Here is a 19,232-nt window from a genome sequence, read left to right on the forward strand (position 1 = left end):
TCCTTATCAAATCCCCTTGCGGTTTCAGTTGGATACATTGTTCTTCACCTCCTATCCTAAACTGTTGTGTAGTGTTCAGGGCTGGCTCTGGCTTCTGGCCGCCCCAAGCAAAAAAAAAAGCGAAAAAACAAAACCAAAACACCGCGGCGGCCGGAACAGCAAAGCAAAAAAAAACCAAAAAACAAACCCTGCGGCGTGGCCGGAGCGCGGGTGCAGGGGGACTCCCTTCCCTGCAGATGTGCCCCGGCTAGGGGGGGAGTGGGAAGGAGCGGGGAGAGAGAGAAGGGGGGTGGCCAGGGCTTCAGCGGGGCGCTGCCACGCGGCCCCTCCCACCGTGCCCCCTGCCGGGAGGGTCGGCTGGGAGGGAAAGACGCGGGCTGCCCTGTCGGGCTTGCTGCAGGGCGCTCTCGTCCTCCGCTCCGCCGCCCCCTACAGGGCGGCCGGAGTTGAACAACAACAACAACAACAACAACAAAAGCAGCCGTGCCGCCCTAGGACTGGGAGGAATGCCGCCTCCTACAAGCTGCCGCCCCAAGCACCAGCTTGCTCGGCTGGTGCCTGGAGCCGGCCCTGGTAGTGTTGTTGTGTGCTGTTTAGCAGCTGCCGTATTTCCACCCCAGAGGTGGAGGATGAGATCCTTTAGCTCCCTCAAAGAAGTGTCCTAGAGCTAATTTTATGTCATGCTTTGAGATCTGGTGAAAGATGATACAGAAGTATCTGTGGTCTTTCCCTTTTCTTACTTTATTGTTTTCTACCGTTGAGCCCCAGCCATTTGCGCATGGGTTTTCCTTCCCTCCTTCCCATTTCTAAGGCTCCTGCCAATAAACAGTTAGACAGTCTGCCTGGTGAACGTAGCAGTGCATAGATGCAGACCATGAGCCTGATTCTCATGTACACGCAGGCCCTTTTAAACCACTCTGGCAGTGGTGTAATGTACTCCGACTTTACGGCCCCTCTTTGCTGCCAGAGCAATATAAACGGGCCACAATATAAATGAGAACCAGGCCCTGTGTGTGTGTGTATGTATAGAGCATGTGTGTGTGCATTTGTAGCTATCCATTACATGTGTGAATGTATTTGTAAGTGTATGTCTATATTGATATGTGCTTGTGTGACAGTAGTTAAGTGTCTATTTTTACTATATGCATGTCTGTATGTGTACATTCAGTATATACAATATGTGCATACGTGTATAGGTCCGTGTGGATGCATGTTTACATCTAGAGTAAGTATCTCTGAGTCTCTGATCACATGCCTGTCCTTGTGCATGCTGGCATTTGTGTGTGCCTGTTTGTGCATTTGTATGTGCGTGAACTGGATACTATGAATTTGATAAAATCTACATCATTCAGTGCAGTGGGACATTTTTCCTGACGCTCTGTTCCGGATGCCAGCGGAGAGTTATCACTGTTTGTTTGCCGTAGCTATCTCGAGGGCGTGGCACATGCCAAAGATCCATTTGTTCCATGTGTATAGGAGGAACCAGCTTATTGTCCCACAACTTGTATATTCCTAGGGTTAGATTGTAACTCAAGCACACAGCCCTGAGCAAGGGGTGAGGCCAAAGCTGCATCAACCAGGGAGTAGCCCCAGGAGCCATTTTGCCTCAGAGACTCCCCTTTGAGTCCCAAAGCTTCCTTCTTGCTCTCCTGGAGTAGGAATTTACGTTACCGTCAGTAAAGTCCTACTTACCCCAAGCTGGCTCAATGAGTAGGGAGTTGGAGCCAAGGTTATGCTTGTTCCTCACCCTTTCTTGCTCACTTGCTCCACAGAGGGAGTACGCAGGCAAATAACCTTGCTTACTACTACATGCCTGTAACAATCTTGGGGTTCATTAACTAACAAGCCAGTGAATGAGAAAGGAATAAAACTTTAATAAAACAAACTGGAGAGCTTCTGTAGTGAGCTGCGGCCCACAGCCATGTGGTCCCCGCCACCCTCCCTAGGTACATCTCCAAATTCCCACACTCACAACACTCTCCCTTATGAGAGAGCATCTCCAAATCACAATCTTTCATAAACATATCTCTACAGTACCTGGACCCAGTATCTTGCTGCCTTAGGCATAGGGGTGTACGTGGCGTTTTTGTTCCCTCGTCTGGGTGCGTGCTCTGAGCCACAGTCCAGAAATTTGGGCATCTCTATAGACGTCTATTATGCAGCAAAGGCAGTAGAAATTCCTGCACTATAGAAAGTGTGAATGGGAATATATTTCTAATCTGACAGTTTACACACAGATTTCAGGGGGGAAATGCACACAATTAGAAACCCAATGTTCTTTACCTGGGGTACTGAACACACCATATTGGATTATTAAAAGTGCAAGACCATTAAAAATCTAATTTGCTTTGCACCATTTTTATGGATTCTCTTTTTGCATTTCATGAAGCTTGGAGGGACATAACTGCACAGGTTACTTTCACTTTTGTTTACAGTTTTCACTTTCTAATTCACAGCACTAGCAGCCGGTTAGGGTCGCTGTAACTGCAGGGGAATATTTAAATTAAAGAGTTTTTTCACTGAAGTTAAAACAAAATTAATTAAAGTACTTTCTAATGGCTGCTTTGGAGTAATTTTAGTTCAGACAAATGTGTGCTCAGGATTCTAAAATGCCTTTCTTCAGCACTGAATAGAGTCCGTTCTTTGTTCTGCCTGCCTGATGTTTGGAAATTTACATGGGATTTTCAAAAGTGCTCAGTGTTAGCAGAACTCTGATCTCAGTTGGGGCCTCTAGATACTACTATACTGCAATTTATAATAGCCTTGAATTTAATTAAATCATTAGTTGAGGTTTGTGAATCACTTTGAAAACAAAAAGCTCTGTGTACATTTATTACTGTTATGAAACATTCTCACCAAAACTCAGCCAAGGGAAGTTTTTCTTTAGGAATATTCTCTGCCCATGACTTGTCTCTTTGCTGAGTGGCAGGCAATATAAGCTTGCATTTTCTCATTAAATGCAGACATGCTCACATTCAGCAAGTGGCTGCTGGGAGCCAAGGTAAATAGGCACATACTTTGCAGTGACCATCACATCAATCTGGCGTGGCATTGATTAATATTATTCCAGGGAGGAGATCCACACACCTGGCTTTGATTATTGACTGGCCAACACCCAGCATGTTCAAGGACGGGTGTTGTGCACTCTTCCTTGGGGGAAGGTCCTTGTATATTGTAATTGTGTAAACATTCCTAGTAATAATACTAATAATACCTAGAGCTTTTCAGCAGCAGATCTCAAAGCACTTTACAAAGGTCAGAATCATTATCCCCCTTTTACAGATGGTGAAACTGAGGCACGGAGATGAAGTAACTTGCCCAAGGTCACCCAGCAGGGCAGTAGCAGAGCCAGGAATAGACCAGGTCTCCTGACTCCCAGTCCAGTGCTCCATCCACTAGCACACACTGCCTGCTGCTGAAGTCCCTACTAAGGACTTCTCTGATTGCTGACACTATCACAGCAATTTTTCCTTTTGCTTCCCACTCAGCCAACATTAGGCCAGATTGTGACCCCTTTGTGCACAATGCTGAGCTATTATTCATGATTACCCCCAGGGGAAACAGTATGGTCAAATAGCTATTGCACTGGCCCAGGAGACAGGAGAGGTGTGTCACTTTTCTTCTCTGTGCTTCTGTTTCTCCCATTCTTTGTCTGTTTTGTCTATTTAGACTGTAAGGTCTTTGGGCTTGGGACTGTCTCTCACTATGTGTATGTAAAAGGCCTAGCACGAGGCCCTGATCTTGGTGGCGCCTCTAGGTGCTATAGTCATATAAATAATTGAAGTCAATGGGACTAGTTGTGTGAGTTACTGCTCAGCTGAGTAATGGGGCCAGTTCCATTGTTAGCACCCTCACGTACACATATCCCAAACATCTCTTCTCCTTGTTGATTCATTTAATAATAAATCTCTTCCTGTTAATTCTGAAAAAAAGGCTGATGTGTGGTTCCTGGACATTCATGGATGACACAACTCTTCTTTCTTTCCACCTGTCCATGCTGTAATGTCCCACTGGCCATATGACTGTGTCTCCACGCTGGTGGGTGCGAGATGCAATGCTCTCATAGAACAGCGGTAATGCAGTCACGGGGTTTAAGGGTCCAATACTAGATGCTATGGTGCACTTCTATAAAGGTAATGAGATGCTATCCCAGTGGTGGAGGCTGTGATTAACATAGCAGAGGTGAAGATGCAGTCATGTCTCAAGGCTGGAGGCTCCCAGATCCTGCACAGCATCATAACGAAGATGGTGTACTATGATGCAGTTCTTAGTGTCTAGTATGCTCCAAGTTTACTAACGTGCTGTAGTTTCAGTTGAACACAGTGTTCTCCACTTCCTGTGCTCAACTGCAGTGTGGAGTTACAGCCTGCTTCTAATCCTCTTTTACGTTCCACCCCAGAGGGGGTTGCATTTCAGTGAGTGAAAACAGAGGTCTGTCTGTATGGTTTGTAACACCTCCCAAGCATGTTGGAATCCTTAGGGACATATGGGTGCACGATAAATGCAAGGGGCCCATGATTCTGTATGCAGAGTTGGGCACTCCATGCATGGATCACTGACTTTCCACTATCTCCCCCTCCATTGCTTCATGTGGATATTCATTTGCCCCATGAATGGAATTCAGGAGCAGGGCTGGGGAAGAAAGAGAATGGAGCAGGAGAGAAACTGCTCTCTGTGGCAGCATCTGTTACCTACTGCGGGTCCCCTCTGAGGCTGCTACTGAGCAAGGGGATCCAGCCAATGCAAGCACAACTCCTGCTCCAGCCATGCTGCCACAGGGAGAGGTCAGTGCCAAATGGCTCCTGTTTCTGTGGAGAAGGAAGTTCCTTTCCTCCTGGATCCTTGACATTGGTAGGGTTGGGAGGGAGCATGAACTTCTACACCTCCAGCTCCTCAAATCTCTCCCACCTGAGGCGATGGTTGCAGGTAAGCGCCATGAGGGTAAATGGAGCTTTCATCCTCCCTGTCCCTTTCCCAGTAGTTTCTCTGCAGGAGGAGACTGTCACATTACATAGAATCACAGTATTTCTTAAATAGGAGGCATTTATTAAAGAAAAGCACAGATGACAGACACAATCAAACAGACTTCCGCATAGCTTGAGTCCCAGCTTTGTCTCTGTTGCTTATCAGGGACTACAACCTGTCTGGAATTCTGTCCAGCACACAGAGACACCTAGTGGTTGAATATTATAATGCAAATTAACACATTATTACAGAGGCGATCTGGTCCAAGCTACTCATATTTTACTATGTTTGTTTCATGTGTTATATGTATTTACTCTTACTGGAGTCCGGGATTGGAGAGACAAACAGTGCAAAGGAAATTAATTTCCCATTTATCGTGTTTGTTTCTTCAGGTCGCCCACACCTACTCATGGCTAACAAAATGAGTTCAGACATCACTACTGCCCCCAGTGCCCTCACGACGACCGCTGCTCTGACTACTGCCAAGCCTGGCTTCATCGATGGCATTATTAACAAAATACCTTGTGAGTAAATTAAAGGTGGCAGAGTGGGCACAAGTGTTGGGTTCATCAGGGATTAATTTATTTGCTGAATTCATCGTGAGTCAACCATGCTTCCTCTTGGACTTACCCTTGATCTCACAGATGGCTGCCACCAGCCAAAGCTCCATGGCTGCCACCATAAGTTTTAAAGCCCTCAGCTCCCCCGAACCTCTGCCAGCAGCAGCCAGGGAGGGAGGGAGGTGTACCCTGCAGACTGAGGACACTGCTCCTGGCCTCAGAACCTAGTGGTCACTTCTCCCAACCAGCTCCTTTGCCTTTTTCACCCCTTCAGCTCCACTTCATGGTGACCTGAAGTGAAAACTCAAAGACAGGATGGCTTGATGTGATGACTCTGTCCTTAGGACCAAGTTTGAATGGGGGCTCCCATAGCCACTGGGCACCTTAGAAAGAGCAATGAAGAAAGGGGGAATTTAAGAAATGATGACAGCGCCACCTAGTGGCACCACAGTTTAAGGTTGTGTTCAGCTGTACAGTATAAGCGTGGCGCCAGGGGAGGGCCTGAAATTCTGTGTCCTGATTCCTGGATTGTGCTGCACTCCAGTGGCAGTTTCTGATACATTTTTAAAATGTAGGTAGCTGTTAAATCTAAAAATGACTCGTACAATCAGCATAGTGTTTATTTTGGGGTGGCAGGAGGAGGTGTTTAGCTGGATGTTTCTGATAGAAAGATCAGCCAGGAAAGAGTGAACAATGCGGCCATGGAAACTGGTATCTTTAGGTTTCAGATTTAACAGCCTAGTGAGATGAACACAGTGGTTCATGGCTGTCGGAGAGCGATTGTTCCAGGCTGTCTCCGGACTCCTGGAGGCAATAGTGCAGTTGTTACATCCGGTTATGTTCTGTACCTTTAGTTTTTTCAGCCATGAACATTTTTTTTCCAAAGTGAAAGTTTGTATTTTGCAGCAAATTCCTGCATCAAGGGAGTGAACTCCCAGGCCAGTTCAATTGCTGCAGAACTGCAGGCGAAACTCGACCATGAGTACAAGAGCTTAGCAAAGCCAATCTTCAGAACAAAGAACAGATATAGCTCATCTGGGAGCCCACATATTAACCTGTAAATAAATATGAATTCCCACAGCTACAATGCTGGTTCTGTCACGCTGACCTGCACTAATTCCTCAAACAGAGGCACCTCTGCCACCAAAATGACACATCATTTAATGATGGCTGGGAACATAACATGTATCACTGCTGGATCTGATATTCACAACCCCTTTACTACTTCTTATTCTCTTCCAAGCCCATGATGATCAGCAAGCACATAAAGGAACCTGCCGGGATGTAAGCAGGTGGGATTTAAAGGACATGGCAGTGTTTGTGCAGGATGTGACACTCAATCCATCTCCATGGGGTTATTCCCTCCCTCCCCCATCTTCTGGCACAGGGAAGATAAGGCCAGACTTTTCAGATGGGTGTGCCAAGCACTGGACAATTCATTAATCCATATTCCAGCACGTCAGTCAGAGTGGCCTCATTTTCAGAAGTGCTGATCACACACAGCTCTGAGTTAGTTCAGGGGGAGTTGCAAAAGCTCAACATCTCTGAAAATCAGACCACTTTTAGTTAGGTGCCTAAATGTGGATGTAGGTGCCTAAAGTCCACCATTTGGGCCTTAAGTGATATGCCCAGGGCTCAGATGATAACTCAGGAGTCCTGCTAACATTCTCTCCCTAGAAACAGGAATTATCTAGACAGGCATGCCATAAAAAATGATCTAACCCCATTTATTTCTCTGTTTCCAAAACGGTGCAACAGTACCCAAATGGGCTCTCATCGCCATTGCAGTCGCGGCAGGCTCTCTCCTCATCCTCTTCCTCATCTGCATCATCAAGTGCTGCTGTTGCAAGAAGAAGCACAAGAAGAAGGAGAAACTCAACTTACAAAACATCAATGGCTCCACCACTGCCAGCCTGGTATGCTCCTCCCATTGCCCCTCCTCCGCCTTACTCCACAGCTGGTAGATGCACTCAGAAGCAGCAGCATGTTCTAGTGAGCTGAGTGACAAGGCTGGAGAGCCAAGAACTTACGGGTTTTGCCATGGAATCATAGAATCATAGAATATCAGGGTTGGAAGGGACCTCAGGAGGTCATCTAGTCCAACCCCCTGCCCAAAGCAGGACCAATCCCCAACTGGGGCAGCTTCTGTTCAGAAACGACCTCAAGCTAAATTAGCAATGTGTGCTGCAGGCCAGAATGAGGATGGTTTAGCACAGATGTGTATGGAGAACTTCCCCAGCACCTGCCTGTCTGATGACTTTATGGTTCTAGTTAGTGCTATGAGTTACCCATTTTCATGAGCTCCAAATTAATCAGATATGGATACAGAGGAAGAAAAACGGAAGTACAGGATGCAGTCTGTCTTTGAGTCTGGGAGCAGCCAGCATGAGAGAGATCTATGTGTAGTGTGGCAGAATAAGACGTACCAGTGTCCCTTTTTGGACTACTGGGGCTTATTGATGGAGCCTTGCATAATCCTGAGGCTGTCTTGATTTTTGTTTGCTTGGTTCACTTCAATGTGGCCGGTCTTCAGACTCATATTCCCAGAATGTAAGAGGGATCCTTTCATCATTTGTCACAATCTAAACATGACTTTACAACAGTGACCTCCAGGACTGCAGCACATTGCAGTACAGTGTAATGAGCTTGGGGTTCACTCTTATCTGTTCAGGAAGGAGCAAGCAGCTTGGGCTGGCAGCATCATCTCTGGAATATGGGGACATGGTTAGAGAACTGCATTGTTGCCCCTAGTCTCCAGCCATGGAGAAATCCCAAAGATCCCAGTCTTGAACCTTCATGAGCATTGTTATTTTGGAAGACATTCTGCTGCTTTCTTGCTGTAGGTCCAGCCAGATATGGAAGATTTGGAGTCTGGACTCGAGAACGAGAAGCGAGGAAGGCTGCAGTATTCCCTGGAGTATAACTTCCGTAGCCAGGAGGTAGGATGAGCTACCTAGTACTGATGGAAGTGGCAGGAAATGCCTTTTTTTTTGCATGATCAGATTCTCCTCCTTCACCGCATTCCAAACCCTCTCCTTTCAGAGCAGGGCCGGCTCCAGGCACCAGCGAAGGAAGCAGGTGCCTGGGGCAGCCAATAGAAAGGGCCGGCACTCCGTCCGGTATTGGGTGGCACGTCCGGGTCTCCAGTGGCAATTTGGCGGTGGGTCCTCCACTCCCCTTCTTCTTCTTTGGCGGCACTTTGGCAGCAGCTCAATCGGGTTTTCCTTTTTTTTTTTTTTTCCTTCGCCGCTTGGGGCGGCAAAAAAGCTGGAGCTGGCCCTGTTTCAGAGCCAGCTCTGCACCTTTTCCCCTTGCCCATCACATTTTCCACCCCCACACCAGCCAGTCAGCATGCTGATCCTCTGCTGTGCACACAGCTCCAATTCCTCCCCTAAACCTGTGGGCACAGCTGCAGATACTAAATAGGTCCTAGCCCGCCAGTTGGCCATCAGGGTCCCTTCTGCCTTCCTGGCTACTGATCCATAACAGCACCCCCAACATTGCTTTCTACAACAAAAAGCACCTACCGTGCTTTTCTGTGTCCAGTTGCAACAGACTTTGCCTACAGCCACCTGGAAAGTTGCAAAGCCGAGCCAGCTCTCCCTCCTTACATGGAATAACCTTTTGCTGTTGATATTTTTCAGATGAAGGTTGGAGTGAAGCAGGCAGCAGATTTAAAGGCCATGGACAGCGGGGGGACCTCTGACCCATACGTTATTGTCTACCTAACATCTGATATGAGGAAGAAGTATGAAAGCAAGGTTTACCGGAAGACGTTGAACCCTGTCTTCAATGAGACCTTCACCTTCCAGGTGAGAAACACTCTCAGCTACTCACTCTCATCCACATTGCTGCTGTAAGTTGCTCTTGACTCACTGCTTGTGAGCCGAGAGCAGACGTCAAATAGCTAGTGCTGACCCTGCACAGCGCAGATACAGAGTGTGGCATGTACGAGAGCAAGGCAAACAAGTGAGCAGGAGGAGGACATGATCCTGTTAGTGAGAGCAAAATCCTCCTGCTTTGTGGCAGGAATAGGGCCAAGGAGGAGAGACGCATAAGACAGATTTCTCCTCAGGCCCACCCATTCTTATCTACATATCCCTTTTTATGCCCTGGATTCTTGAGAATAAAGAAACAGGGTCTGAGATTTTCTTACATTTATACTTACACCTTTTCCCCCGTCACAGGGTGGCTCTGTCACTATCCAGTGTGCCACACTGCCTGGTCTGTTTCTTGCTCTCTTAACCACCAACACACACCAGATTGTTACCCTTTTACCACGTGGCTATTTATTCTTCACTTACACAGTATAAATGAATGCATTGCAGGCTTATACAGTGAGAGGAGACTTCTACACAGCCATCGCTCCTCAGCTCAGGCTCACCCTCTGAGCTTCCCCCTAGCTCCTGTTCCTCCCACTTACATCTTCCCCATTACTGAGCCAAATTACCTCCTTAGCCCAGCAATTACCACCCAAGGGTCATTAATCCCCAGCAGAAACTGACAAATTGGCTTCAATGAAGCCTGCACTTTTCCCTATGTTGAAGCAACCAGGGTGCTACTAATAGTGCCCTGTCACACTCCTCTCCATTGCCCCCCCTGAATCCCTCACTCATGTGTGTGCTGCAGCACAATCAGTTTGCTCTCCCGGCTGTGCAGCACCATACACACACACCTGCAGGAGTAAAGCTTTGGTCTCTTGCACAAACACTGCTGTGTCCTGCCAGTTTCTTCTGCTGAGTCTGAGTGGGAAACGGGAACTTGTCACCTCTCATTGGTCCCTCCTGCAAATGATCCCGGCAACAAATCTTCTCTCCTTCCTTTGGTTTCCAGGACTCAGGGGTCCTTCCTGCTCAGGGCTTAGGGCCAGCAGAGCAGTGTGTTGGGAATCCTAGCGCTGAATGACCATGGAGGCTGACTCTCACTCTGGGAGAGGAGGAGGGCCTGCCCAGGCCCAGATGTGCCTTCAGCGCAAGGGGAAAGGGAGTGGCAATGGAGTGAGGGAAGCTCTGTTACATCTCTGCTGGACCCCGACTCACGAGACGGAGCTCCAACAGAAGAGCACGACAGTGGTATTGTTAACTCCCCCACTGCAATTCCTTTCTCGTCTCCTCCCGGACAGATTCCCCAGGCGGAGATGTCCGAGTCCACCCTGGTGATGCAGATCTACGACTTCAACCGCTTTGCCAAACACGACATCATCGGCGAGGTCCGGCTGCCTCTGGGCGACTTCGATCTGCAGCATGTGATTGAGCAGTGGCAAGAGCTCACAGCTGCCAGTAAGAGGGAGGTGGGTATCCAAGTCAAACCCTGGAATGAGGGGAGCAGCAAGTGGGCAAAGGGAAACCGAACCAGTGGCAAAATATCTCACAGATCTCCCCATGGAAGTCTTGATTCCACCACTTTCACTCGTGTTGAGCAGCTCCTCCCTCGTCAGCAAGTACTTCTGCTGAAGTCCCCCGGGCTAGGACTGTTGCAGCCCTTACTCAACTGCACAGGGCCGCAAAGCCTGCCTGGTTGCTCAGATTTCCCCTCCAGACACAGCGAGGAGAGCAGAGGCTACTCCCTCCGCATGCCTTGCAATGAGCCAATAAGTGAGGAAGGGATGGAGAGGGGTGAAGAGTGGGAGGAGCCAGAATGGATGGCCGGGATTGTGCGTAGTAAACTGCTCCATGAGCCTGGGTGAAATAACTCGCTCCTCCCCCAAAGGAGTAGGAAAAGCACATTTGTAGCTGGAATATTTGCCAAAAACAAATGTTGAGTTGCTCTGTTTGATATATAACCAGAGAACTGCAACTTCTGCTGAGATGGTTGGTTACAGAAGCAGGATGGCTAAGCCAAGCAGTCAAAAGTCATGAGTCAGCACCCCCGCCCCCACCATCATTCATGGCCTGACTTCAAAATCATGAGATTTTTCAAAATAATAAACATTGGCTTCTTTTTATTTGTCTTGCTTTTTGAGCCATTAAGGCTCACATTTTCAAGCTTTCCTCTATAGTCATGAGGGCCAGAAGACTAGACCTGTACTTTTAAAAAGTTGTTTGAAATGGAAATTCTCTTATAATGACAGAAGTCCAGGAGCTGGGGTTTTAAGAAAAGCACCAAATATTATGAGACTCATGATATAAATCACAAGAATTGGCAATGCTGTCTAGTCATGTGGAATTGTTTCTGTTCTCTGGTTGGATGAAATGCTACTAACCAAAACAGTGTGAAATGCAAATGTTGAAGATGACAGTCAAATCTACAGTTCAAAATTCATGCCATGCTGGTTATTCACTGTAAATTATACCACTTATGTAATAAGAGTTACATAAAATAGTTACATAAGTTATGTAAATGAGTCCCATCAGTTACAGCATGAACTATAGTTTGTAGCTTTGCTTGTAATACTCTTAATTAACAACTAGAAGTTTGCTATTAATTTTGTCTAGTTATAAAACTGGACAGTTTCTTGGTGTGTCTGAAGATTATTTGCAAATGGGGGTGGGGGGAAGGTAAAATTCAGTGAATACAAGATTAATTGTAAATTATTTATTCACCTGATAAAAATCCACAATGGAGTGTGTAGCAGATCCGATCAAAAATTTGCAAATTTGTCAACATTTCAACAAAAAACTGGGACAGTATTTTCAATGACATTTCCATGAAAATGTTGTCCCACTTTTCAACCTGTATAGCTGGTCAAAGTGTTGAAAAATGGGCAATTTCATCAAAATTTCAACAAAAAAGAGACAACATTTTCAACGAACTTTGCCCCCAGAGGAACGTGGCCTTTGATGAACTGTGACTTGCAACGTATGAGGCTATCATTCCACACTAGAGCAGATCAGAAAACGGGACATCATTTAAACAAACGTTTTCACATTTTCACCCGTTCTTTTTATTGCAATTTCAACCAAAAATTTTTGTTTGAAATTTCAAATTTGGAAGTTTTCTCCCACTTCTAACCCCCCGGAGCGTGAGATGTAAGCTGTGTCCTTACTGTTGTGGTCATGTCCTGTGGCATCCTTCTAGGAGAATTGATTAAATGCAGGAATAAGATGCTGCATTCACAGGCCAGTTCCTTTGTGTATCCACAGGACAGGTGCAGCAGAGGCAGTGATGGAGAGCACTACCCTTAGTCACCCTAACCCTGGACAGGGGACAACAGAAGCCCTGCCATCCCGAGGCCTATCCCTAGCCTCCCCTTAGGAACGGAACACTGGCCCGGGGGAATTCCTCCCTTTAGTATCACTAACCCTAGCCCTGAGGGCCCCTCCCCTTAGTAATGCTAACCCTAGCCTGGGGAATCTTAACCTGGTACCAGGGACCCCTACCCTTAGTATCCCTAACTTTAACGTGGGAATCCCTACCAGCCCCAGGCCAAACCCTAGCCCAGAAAAGCCTACCCTTAATAACCTTACCCCTACCCTAGGGAGCCCTACTCTCAGTAACCCTAACCGTATCCCGGAGAGGCCTACTTTTAGAAACCCTAACCCTAGCCTGGGGAGCCCTACAATTAGTAACTCTCACCCTAGCTCAGGGAGCCCTACCTGTCCCAGGCATAACACTAGCCTGGAAAGGCCCACTCTTAGTAACCCTAACCGTAGCCTGTGGAGCCTGACCAGCCTCAGGCCTAACCTGACCCAAGAGGGCTCCACCCTTGGTAACACTAACACTAGCTTGGGCAGTGCTACTGGACCCAGGTCTAACCCTAGCTAGTGAAGGCCTACCCTTAGTAACCCTAACTCTACTCTGGGAAGCCCTACCAGCCCCATGCATAATCCTAGTCCAGAGAAGTTTACCCTTTGTAACTCTAAGCCTACCTTGAAGTTCCCTACTGGGCACAGACCTTACGCTACCCTGGAGATCCCTACCCTTGGTAACCCTATCCCTACCCCTTGGAGTCCTACTGGCCTAAAGGCTAACCCTAGTCCATAGAGGCCCACTGGCCCCTGGCATTGGCCGGGTTGGCTATATTGCTCTGATCTTGCCATCAAGCATTCACTGATCACTTCTCTTTTGACTTTGTGTTTCTAACAGCAAGAGCGCCTTGGGGAGATCTGTTTCTCACTCCGATACATCCCCAGCACCAGCAAGCTCACTGTGGTGATCTTGGAAGCCAAGAAGCTCAAGAGGATGGACTCAAGTGGATTATCAGGTAAGGAGGAAGGGGCCACAATGATTGTACAGTGTGGGATTCGGGAGTGTGGGGCACACAAGGAAGGACACACCATGATGCTGCATTGACAGATAAGCTCCAACTAGACAGGTTCTCCTTAAACACAGGTCTCTCTCTGCCCCAGCACAATTCAGGCTTGACTCCTATTGCTATAATGGGAGTGGAGATAAGACAGACAGAAATACAGAAGGCACCAACGGTAAGAGTTGTGAATTCAAATTCAGCCTCAGGTGATGGGGAAGAATGAGTTTGATTATCTAGTTCCAGTTTCCAACACCATATATTTGCAAGAGAGATAAGGGATGAGGTAATATCTTTTATTGGATCCACTTCTGCTGATGAAAAAGGTCACCCACCTTGTCTCTCTAATATCCTAGGACCAACATGGCTACAACAACACTGCAAACATATATTTGTAACACAGTTTGGCAAAAGCTTGTACAATAGGCAAAAGCTTGTACAATAGGCAACTTCTGCGTTTGTCTTCAGGAGAAGGGCTCTGGGGGCCCCCAAACAGTGTGTGTGGGGACTTTGTGTCTGTGGGTGGAAAGGGCTCAGGATAGACCTCCTCTGTGTGTATGGGGCTGTGTTTAAACTAGGAACCCCCTAGCATATGAGGTTAGAAGCCCCATGCCCTGTGCCTCTCCTTTGCGACTATCCCTCTTCCTCATTTTGCCCCATCACAACCATTGTGAGGAGTAGCAGGAAGGACTGCAAGTTGGGATTCAGGTGCATTGGCAGAGCTGTGTGGAATTGCAGGAGATATCACAGATCAGGACTGAGGTTGATTGGCTGAATTGTGGGGGAAGCCCAGGGCTGGGAAAGCAGGGGTTACTGCAGGTCAGGACTGAGGTACACTGGCAAGGCCGTGGGCTACAACAGCAGTGGGCCCTCTAGGTCAGGACTGAGGTGCATTGGCAAAGCCATGCAGAGGCCAGTTCCCAGGAAAGCTAGCAGAATTCTGAATGCCAATGTTCCATGAAGCTGTTTCATGGGCGAGCTGCGGAAATCTGTGCACCAAGGGATAGCATTAATGATACTGGTTGGCCATGCCCTCCACTCTTTCCTACGTTCTCTTTGTTTCTCAGACCCCTTCGTCAAAGTGCAGCTTATCTTGAACAAGAAGAAATGGAAGAAGAAGAAGACAGGTGTGAAGAAGAGCACTTTAAGCCCCTACTTCAATGAGGCGTTTACTTTTGACGTGCCTTTCAGCCAGATCCAGGTAGGTTTCCCCAACCAGGGAAAGCATTCGGTAACAGACACGCACCGCTAGCAATGAACCCAAGGTCACTGGCTGTGAAGTGGCTGCTATAACTGAGAGTGCTGACAAAAAAAATAGTCCTGTTGGTGCCATGAGCTGCCATTGTGATGGTGGCTTAGCCTTGCTCAGTTGTTCTGCCAGGCTAAGGGAAATGAAGTGGTGTCTCCTACATACAGGGGTCTCTCCTGCAATACAGACAGACATAGAGTTTGGAACTCAGGGAGGTGAAGGGTTTGAGTGAGTGGGGCGGGGGGGCGAGTGGCTTTCAGGTGCTGCCCCCTCTTGGCTGATGTCGTCATCCTCAGAGGAAATCCCTCACCCCGGATTTACACTGGGGACATGTAGGGGACCTTGCTGATTGCATTTTTCATTCCAGACCCAGATACTGTATTTCTCACACTTTTCTGTAGCACAGCTGGGAGCAGGGGAGTGGTCAGGAGGTAACGGAAAGGAATGGGGAGCATCCCAGAGCGGGTTCTCCCTCTCCCTGGTGTGAGCATGACCCTCCCAGCCAAACCGCCAAGCCCTTCCCTTTCCAGGGGATAAGCCAAATCCCAAATAAAAGTTCAGGCTTTGTTTTCAAGAAGGGGTGGGGATGCATGTCAGTCAGTCAGTCTGTCCAACCAGCCCATCCCCAGTCATGGCTGGCTTCTTCCTCCTTTTATACAGGGCCACTAAGCATGTAGGGTTAACAAACCCAGCTGCATCTGCTCTACAGTAGCCACTTAACCCTTCCCTGACTGATTTTATACACACTCCTGCAGAGGCCTACATGCCTCTCCATAGGCAGCCCCAGCCAACTTGCTCAGGGGCCAGTGGTACATTTTAGGAGACAGAGAACATACCCCTCACAGAGAGAAGGGATTAAAACATTTTACAACGGCATCCTTATGGGAAAATCACCCTTCTCTCTCTAGCCATGCTCCCTCGTTTTCTTTTCCTCTGAATCCTTTTGCCCACCCTCTTCTTCTGCTTCCTTTTCTATCTGCCCCCTATTGTCTTTATTCTCCCTTTCCATGCATCCCCTCCTTCCTTCTCTCTCTCACCTGTTCCATTTGTGCCTTCCCTCCAGAACATCGACTTGGTGATTTCGGTCTGGGATCACGACAAGGTGACCAAGAACCAACAGATCGGCAAGGTGTTCCTGGGCTGCAGAGCCACGGGCAACCAGCTGCGCCACTGGTCAGACATGCTGGCCAATCCCCGCCGACCCATCGCCCAGTGGCACAACCTGGAGCCGGTAGAAGAAGTGGACAATGCCCTGGGGCTGAAATCCCACTTCAAGCTGCCTCTGCCTGGCAAATAAAGGGAGGCTTCTATCTTTCTCTCCACTCGGGATCATAAGGAACCTGAGACAATGGGCGTGCTTGGATGGATGGTCTGGAGTGCCAAGGAAAGGCAAGAAGTGCCCGGGCTGGGAGAGTTGGGGGGATTTCGCTATGAAGAATCTGTATCGATTAGATTTGTAGCCAAAATATAAGTGAGCAAAAACCAAGTTCCCCAGGCCATGTTGGGAACTGGGCACTCATGCATATGGCACCTTAGGCTAATGACAAGAGCTTTGAGAGCACCAGAACCTACAATCCATCCCCAGCATAAATATCCTCTGCTTCGAGCCAGTGGAGGGAACTGCGTGGAACATGTCTTTGTGCTAAATTTTGTGGTTGGGAGTTGACGCAGAGACATGTAGACCCAAGGCAGGGTGGGTGGGGATCTGGAAACAGCCTGGCCTCGGGTGAGGAGGGGGATACTGGCAATGTACGGACACATGGAGTGGGTTATTTCCACCATGACTAGGAGAGAGAAATACATGCGACTGAAAATAATGCAGTAGCGACACTTCCTTTGACACAAACCTGCACAATAACAACAATACAGTTCAATGGACTGGCATGGATGGATGGGCTGCTTCTTACTGGAAGGAGCCAGGTGGGATGATCATCTATAATCATGTTTTACTCGGGGGGGAGGGCATTGCTAGAAGATTTTTGCACACGCCAAAGATGCTGAGACATGGCAGGCTAGGGAAAGACATGATGTCAAGGAGTCTGATCCTCAAATTGAGGGGAAGAAGGACAGACTTGCAGTCAAGGCACTGGAGACCTGGGTTAAATTCTCTGCTCTGCTACAGGCTTCCAGTGGACTTTAGGCATGTCACCTAGTCTCTCAATGGGAATAACAGGGCTGCCCCACATCCCAGGAGTGCTGTGAGGCACCCACTTTGACACAATGGTCATGAGGCTATGTACGTAGTTAGACAGACCTCCTGCAAGGATCCCATCCTCAGTTCTAGGAGCCACTTCACAGCCAGTGAGCTTGGTGTGTGTCCATTACGGTGTGCTCTCCCTGCCTGGCTGGATGCTGCTGCTGTATTTAACACGGATTAACTCCCCTTGATTGCAGCATATAGACACTGACAGGCTCCTCTGGTACTTCTGAGCCTTCCTCTTATTGAGCGTGAGAAGCCCCCTTTCTGTGGGAGTGCAGTGGGGCGCTCCCAGGACCCTGTGGTGTGTTGCTTAGCACTGTGCTATTCAGTCCATAGCCCCGGTGAAGAATGTGGCCGAGGGCTGCTTCAACGCTGTAGACAAGCTTCATTATTGCTGTGGTGAGGTGGATTGTGTGGACCAGGAAAGTTGGGGGCTTGGTGGGAAATACTGAGAGGTTGGGCAGGGAAAAGCCTCCCTCAAAACATGCTGGGAAGTGGGTTCCCTCCCATGGTAGCCTCTGCTTAAAAACAAAAATCAGCTGTTTTAGCTGACAAAACAGCACTGGCCGGGATTCCCTGCACACACCTGAGACCCCTAGCTGGTGCTTCAGTACAGAACAGTCTCACTCCATCAGCTCACCTTCCTGCATCTGAATGAGGAAAGGCACCTGGATTAGCTCAGGCTAGAGAGAAAACTGCTAAGGGTGCAGTGCTGCGTCCTCGGGGACATATCTCTCCTGGTCCTTGAGTTTGCATTTCAAGGGGCCATTCATTCCAGGGCCGGCTCCAGGCACCAGCCCACCAAGCTTGTGCTTGGGGCGGCACCTGGAGGGGGGCGGCACTGCGCTCCAGCCGCCGGGGAGAGTGGGGCCAAGGCCTGGCTCGCCGCCCTCCCCCCTGCGCTCTGGCCGCCAGGGGGAGAGCGGAGCCCCCGCCAGGGCTCGCCGCCCTCCTCCCGGGGCTCCGGCTGCCCTCCCCCCCGGCGCCCTTTGAACTGTTTGTGGAGGTTTGCGATGGCTATTGTTCTGTCATGTCCTGCGAAGCCAGAGTGCTTTTGTTTCTGGATAGGTAACAGCCCTGCCCTGAAGGATCCTCCAGTGCTGGGGTAAATCAGGGCTATACTTTTGCAGCCCTAACTTGGACTAGGGCTGGGTGGCCCTGAATCATGGAAGCAAAGGTAATTTTTTAGTTAATTTCCTAATTCTGCAAGGCACTCAGATGCCACGGACATGGGTGAGGAATAAGATTCTAAAGAGAATAGAGTGTTCTCCATCTCCAGCTAGCCAGTGGTTGGCCCTAGCAAGCAGAAGAGTCTGCTGATTACTGAGTGCTAATTGGGCTCCAGGTTTGATTCTCCAGCATAAATCAGAGCAGCCTTCAGGCTGCTCCAAACTATGCCAAGGACTGTTCCAGTAGCCTGTGTCAGCAGGACACAGACGCACCATGGCCACCTTCCCTTTTCTCTGGTCACACCCCTGTGCTGGGGGCCAGGGTTGGGGGTTGGCATGGCAGCTATTACAATGGCTCTACACCATCTGGGTATTTCCCTATGAAGGAGGAATCTTTTAGGTACCTGATCCTGCACTGTACTGCCAGAGCAGAACAGAATAGCTGTAGCACATTAGAAAATTGAAGCCATCATCTCTGAACTTGGTCCCAAAAGTGTAAGGGAGTTTTAAGTGAGTCTAATTTACACCAACATCACATATTGCCTCTGGTTTTGGCTCTTTGTTTCTTATGGAGAAAGACCTGCAGGGACAAGCAACTTGCTTGCCTTCGGGGGGGAGAGAACTGAAGACATTAAAGTCTTTGATTTATAGGAGAAGAAAATTAATCTTAAATTATCTGGAGCTCCACTGAATGGCTAGCAGAGAGTTAAACAAATACCAACAGCGTGCGAAAAGCTGAGAAAAAACGTAATAGAGATTAATAACCTGAACTTGACTCAAAAAAACATTGTCCAGGATCCTTAATAAATGTTCTGAGTTTAATGCTACTTATTATTGAACAAGCTGGAAAAAAACGAGACGATCATTCTGAAATTGATGCAGCAAGTAGAGTGAGGCCTATAGT

The 19,232-nt window shown here is 48.3% G+C and overlaps 1 protein-coding gene across 1 annotated transcript; it reads left to right on the top strand.

Annotated features, from left to right (window-relative positions):
* Positions 1-5,374: 5,374 nt before the first annotated feature.
* On the top strand, positions 5,375-16,256 carry SYT8 (synaptotagmin 8). The gene is made up of 8 exons (XM_024208846.2): positions 5,375-5,489; positions 7,284-7,441; positions 8,369-8,464; positions 9,170-9,337; positions 10,648-10,815; positions 13,551-13,668; positions 14,778-14,911; positions 16,023-16,256. Exons 1-8 carry the CDS (start codon positions 5,375-5,377, stop codon positions 16,254-16,256), a joined length of 1,191 nt encoding a protein of 396 aa, XP_024064614.2.
* The last annotated feature ends 2,976 nt before the right edge of the window (positions 16,257-19,232 follow it).

This window comes from Terrapene carolina, unplaced genomic scaffold (assembly GCF_002925995.2).
Source record: "Terrapene carolina triunguis isolate 2854851 unplaced genomic scaffold, T_m_triunguis-2.0 Scaffold171, whole genome shotgun sequence".
NCBI classification, from domain to species: Eukaryota; Metazoa; Chordata; order Testudines; family Emydidae; genus Terrapene; species Terrapene triunguis.

What these genes read in the sequence shown, in the direction of transcription:
- SYT8 (XM_024208846.2), top strand. Translation starts at nt 5,375, where the DNA reads ATGGCTAACAAAATGAGTTCAGACATCACTACTGCCCCCAGTGCCCTC. An exon ending in ATAACTTCCGTAGCCAGGAG is followed by an intron (nt 8,465 to 9,169) that starts GTAGGATGAGCT and finishes GATATTTTTCAG; the next exon opens with ATGAAGGTTGGAGTGAAGCA. An exon ending in ATGAGACCTTCACCTTCCAG is followed by an intron (nt 9,338 to 10,647) that starts GTGAGAAACACT and finishes CCTCCCGGACAG; the next exon opens with ATTCCCCAGGCGGAGATGTC.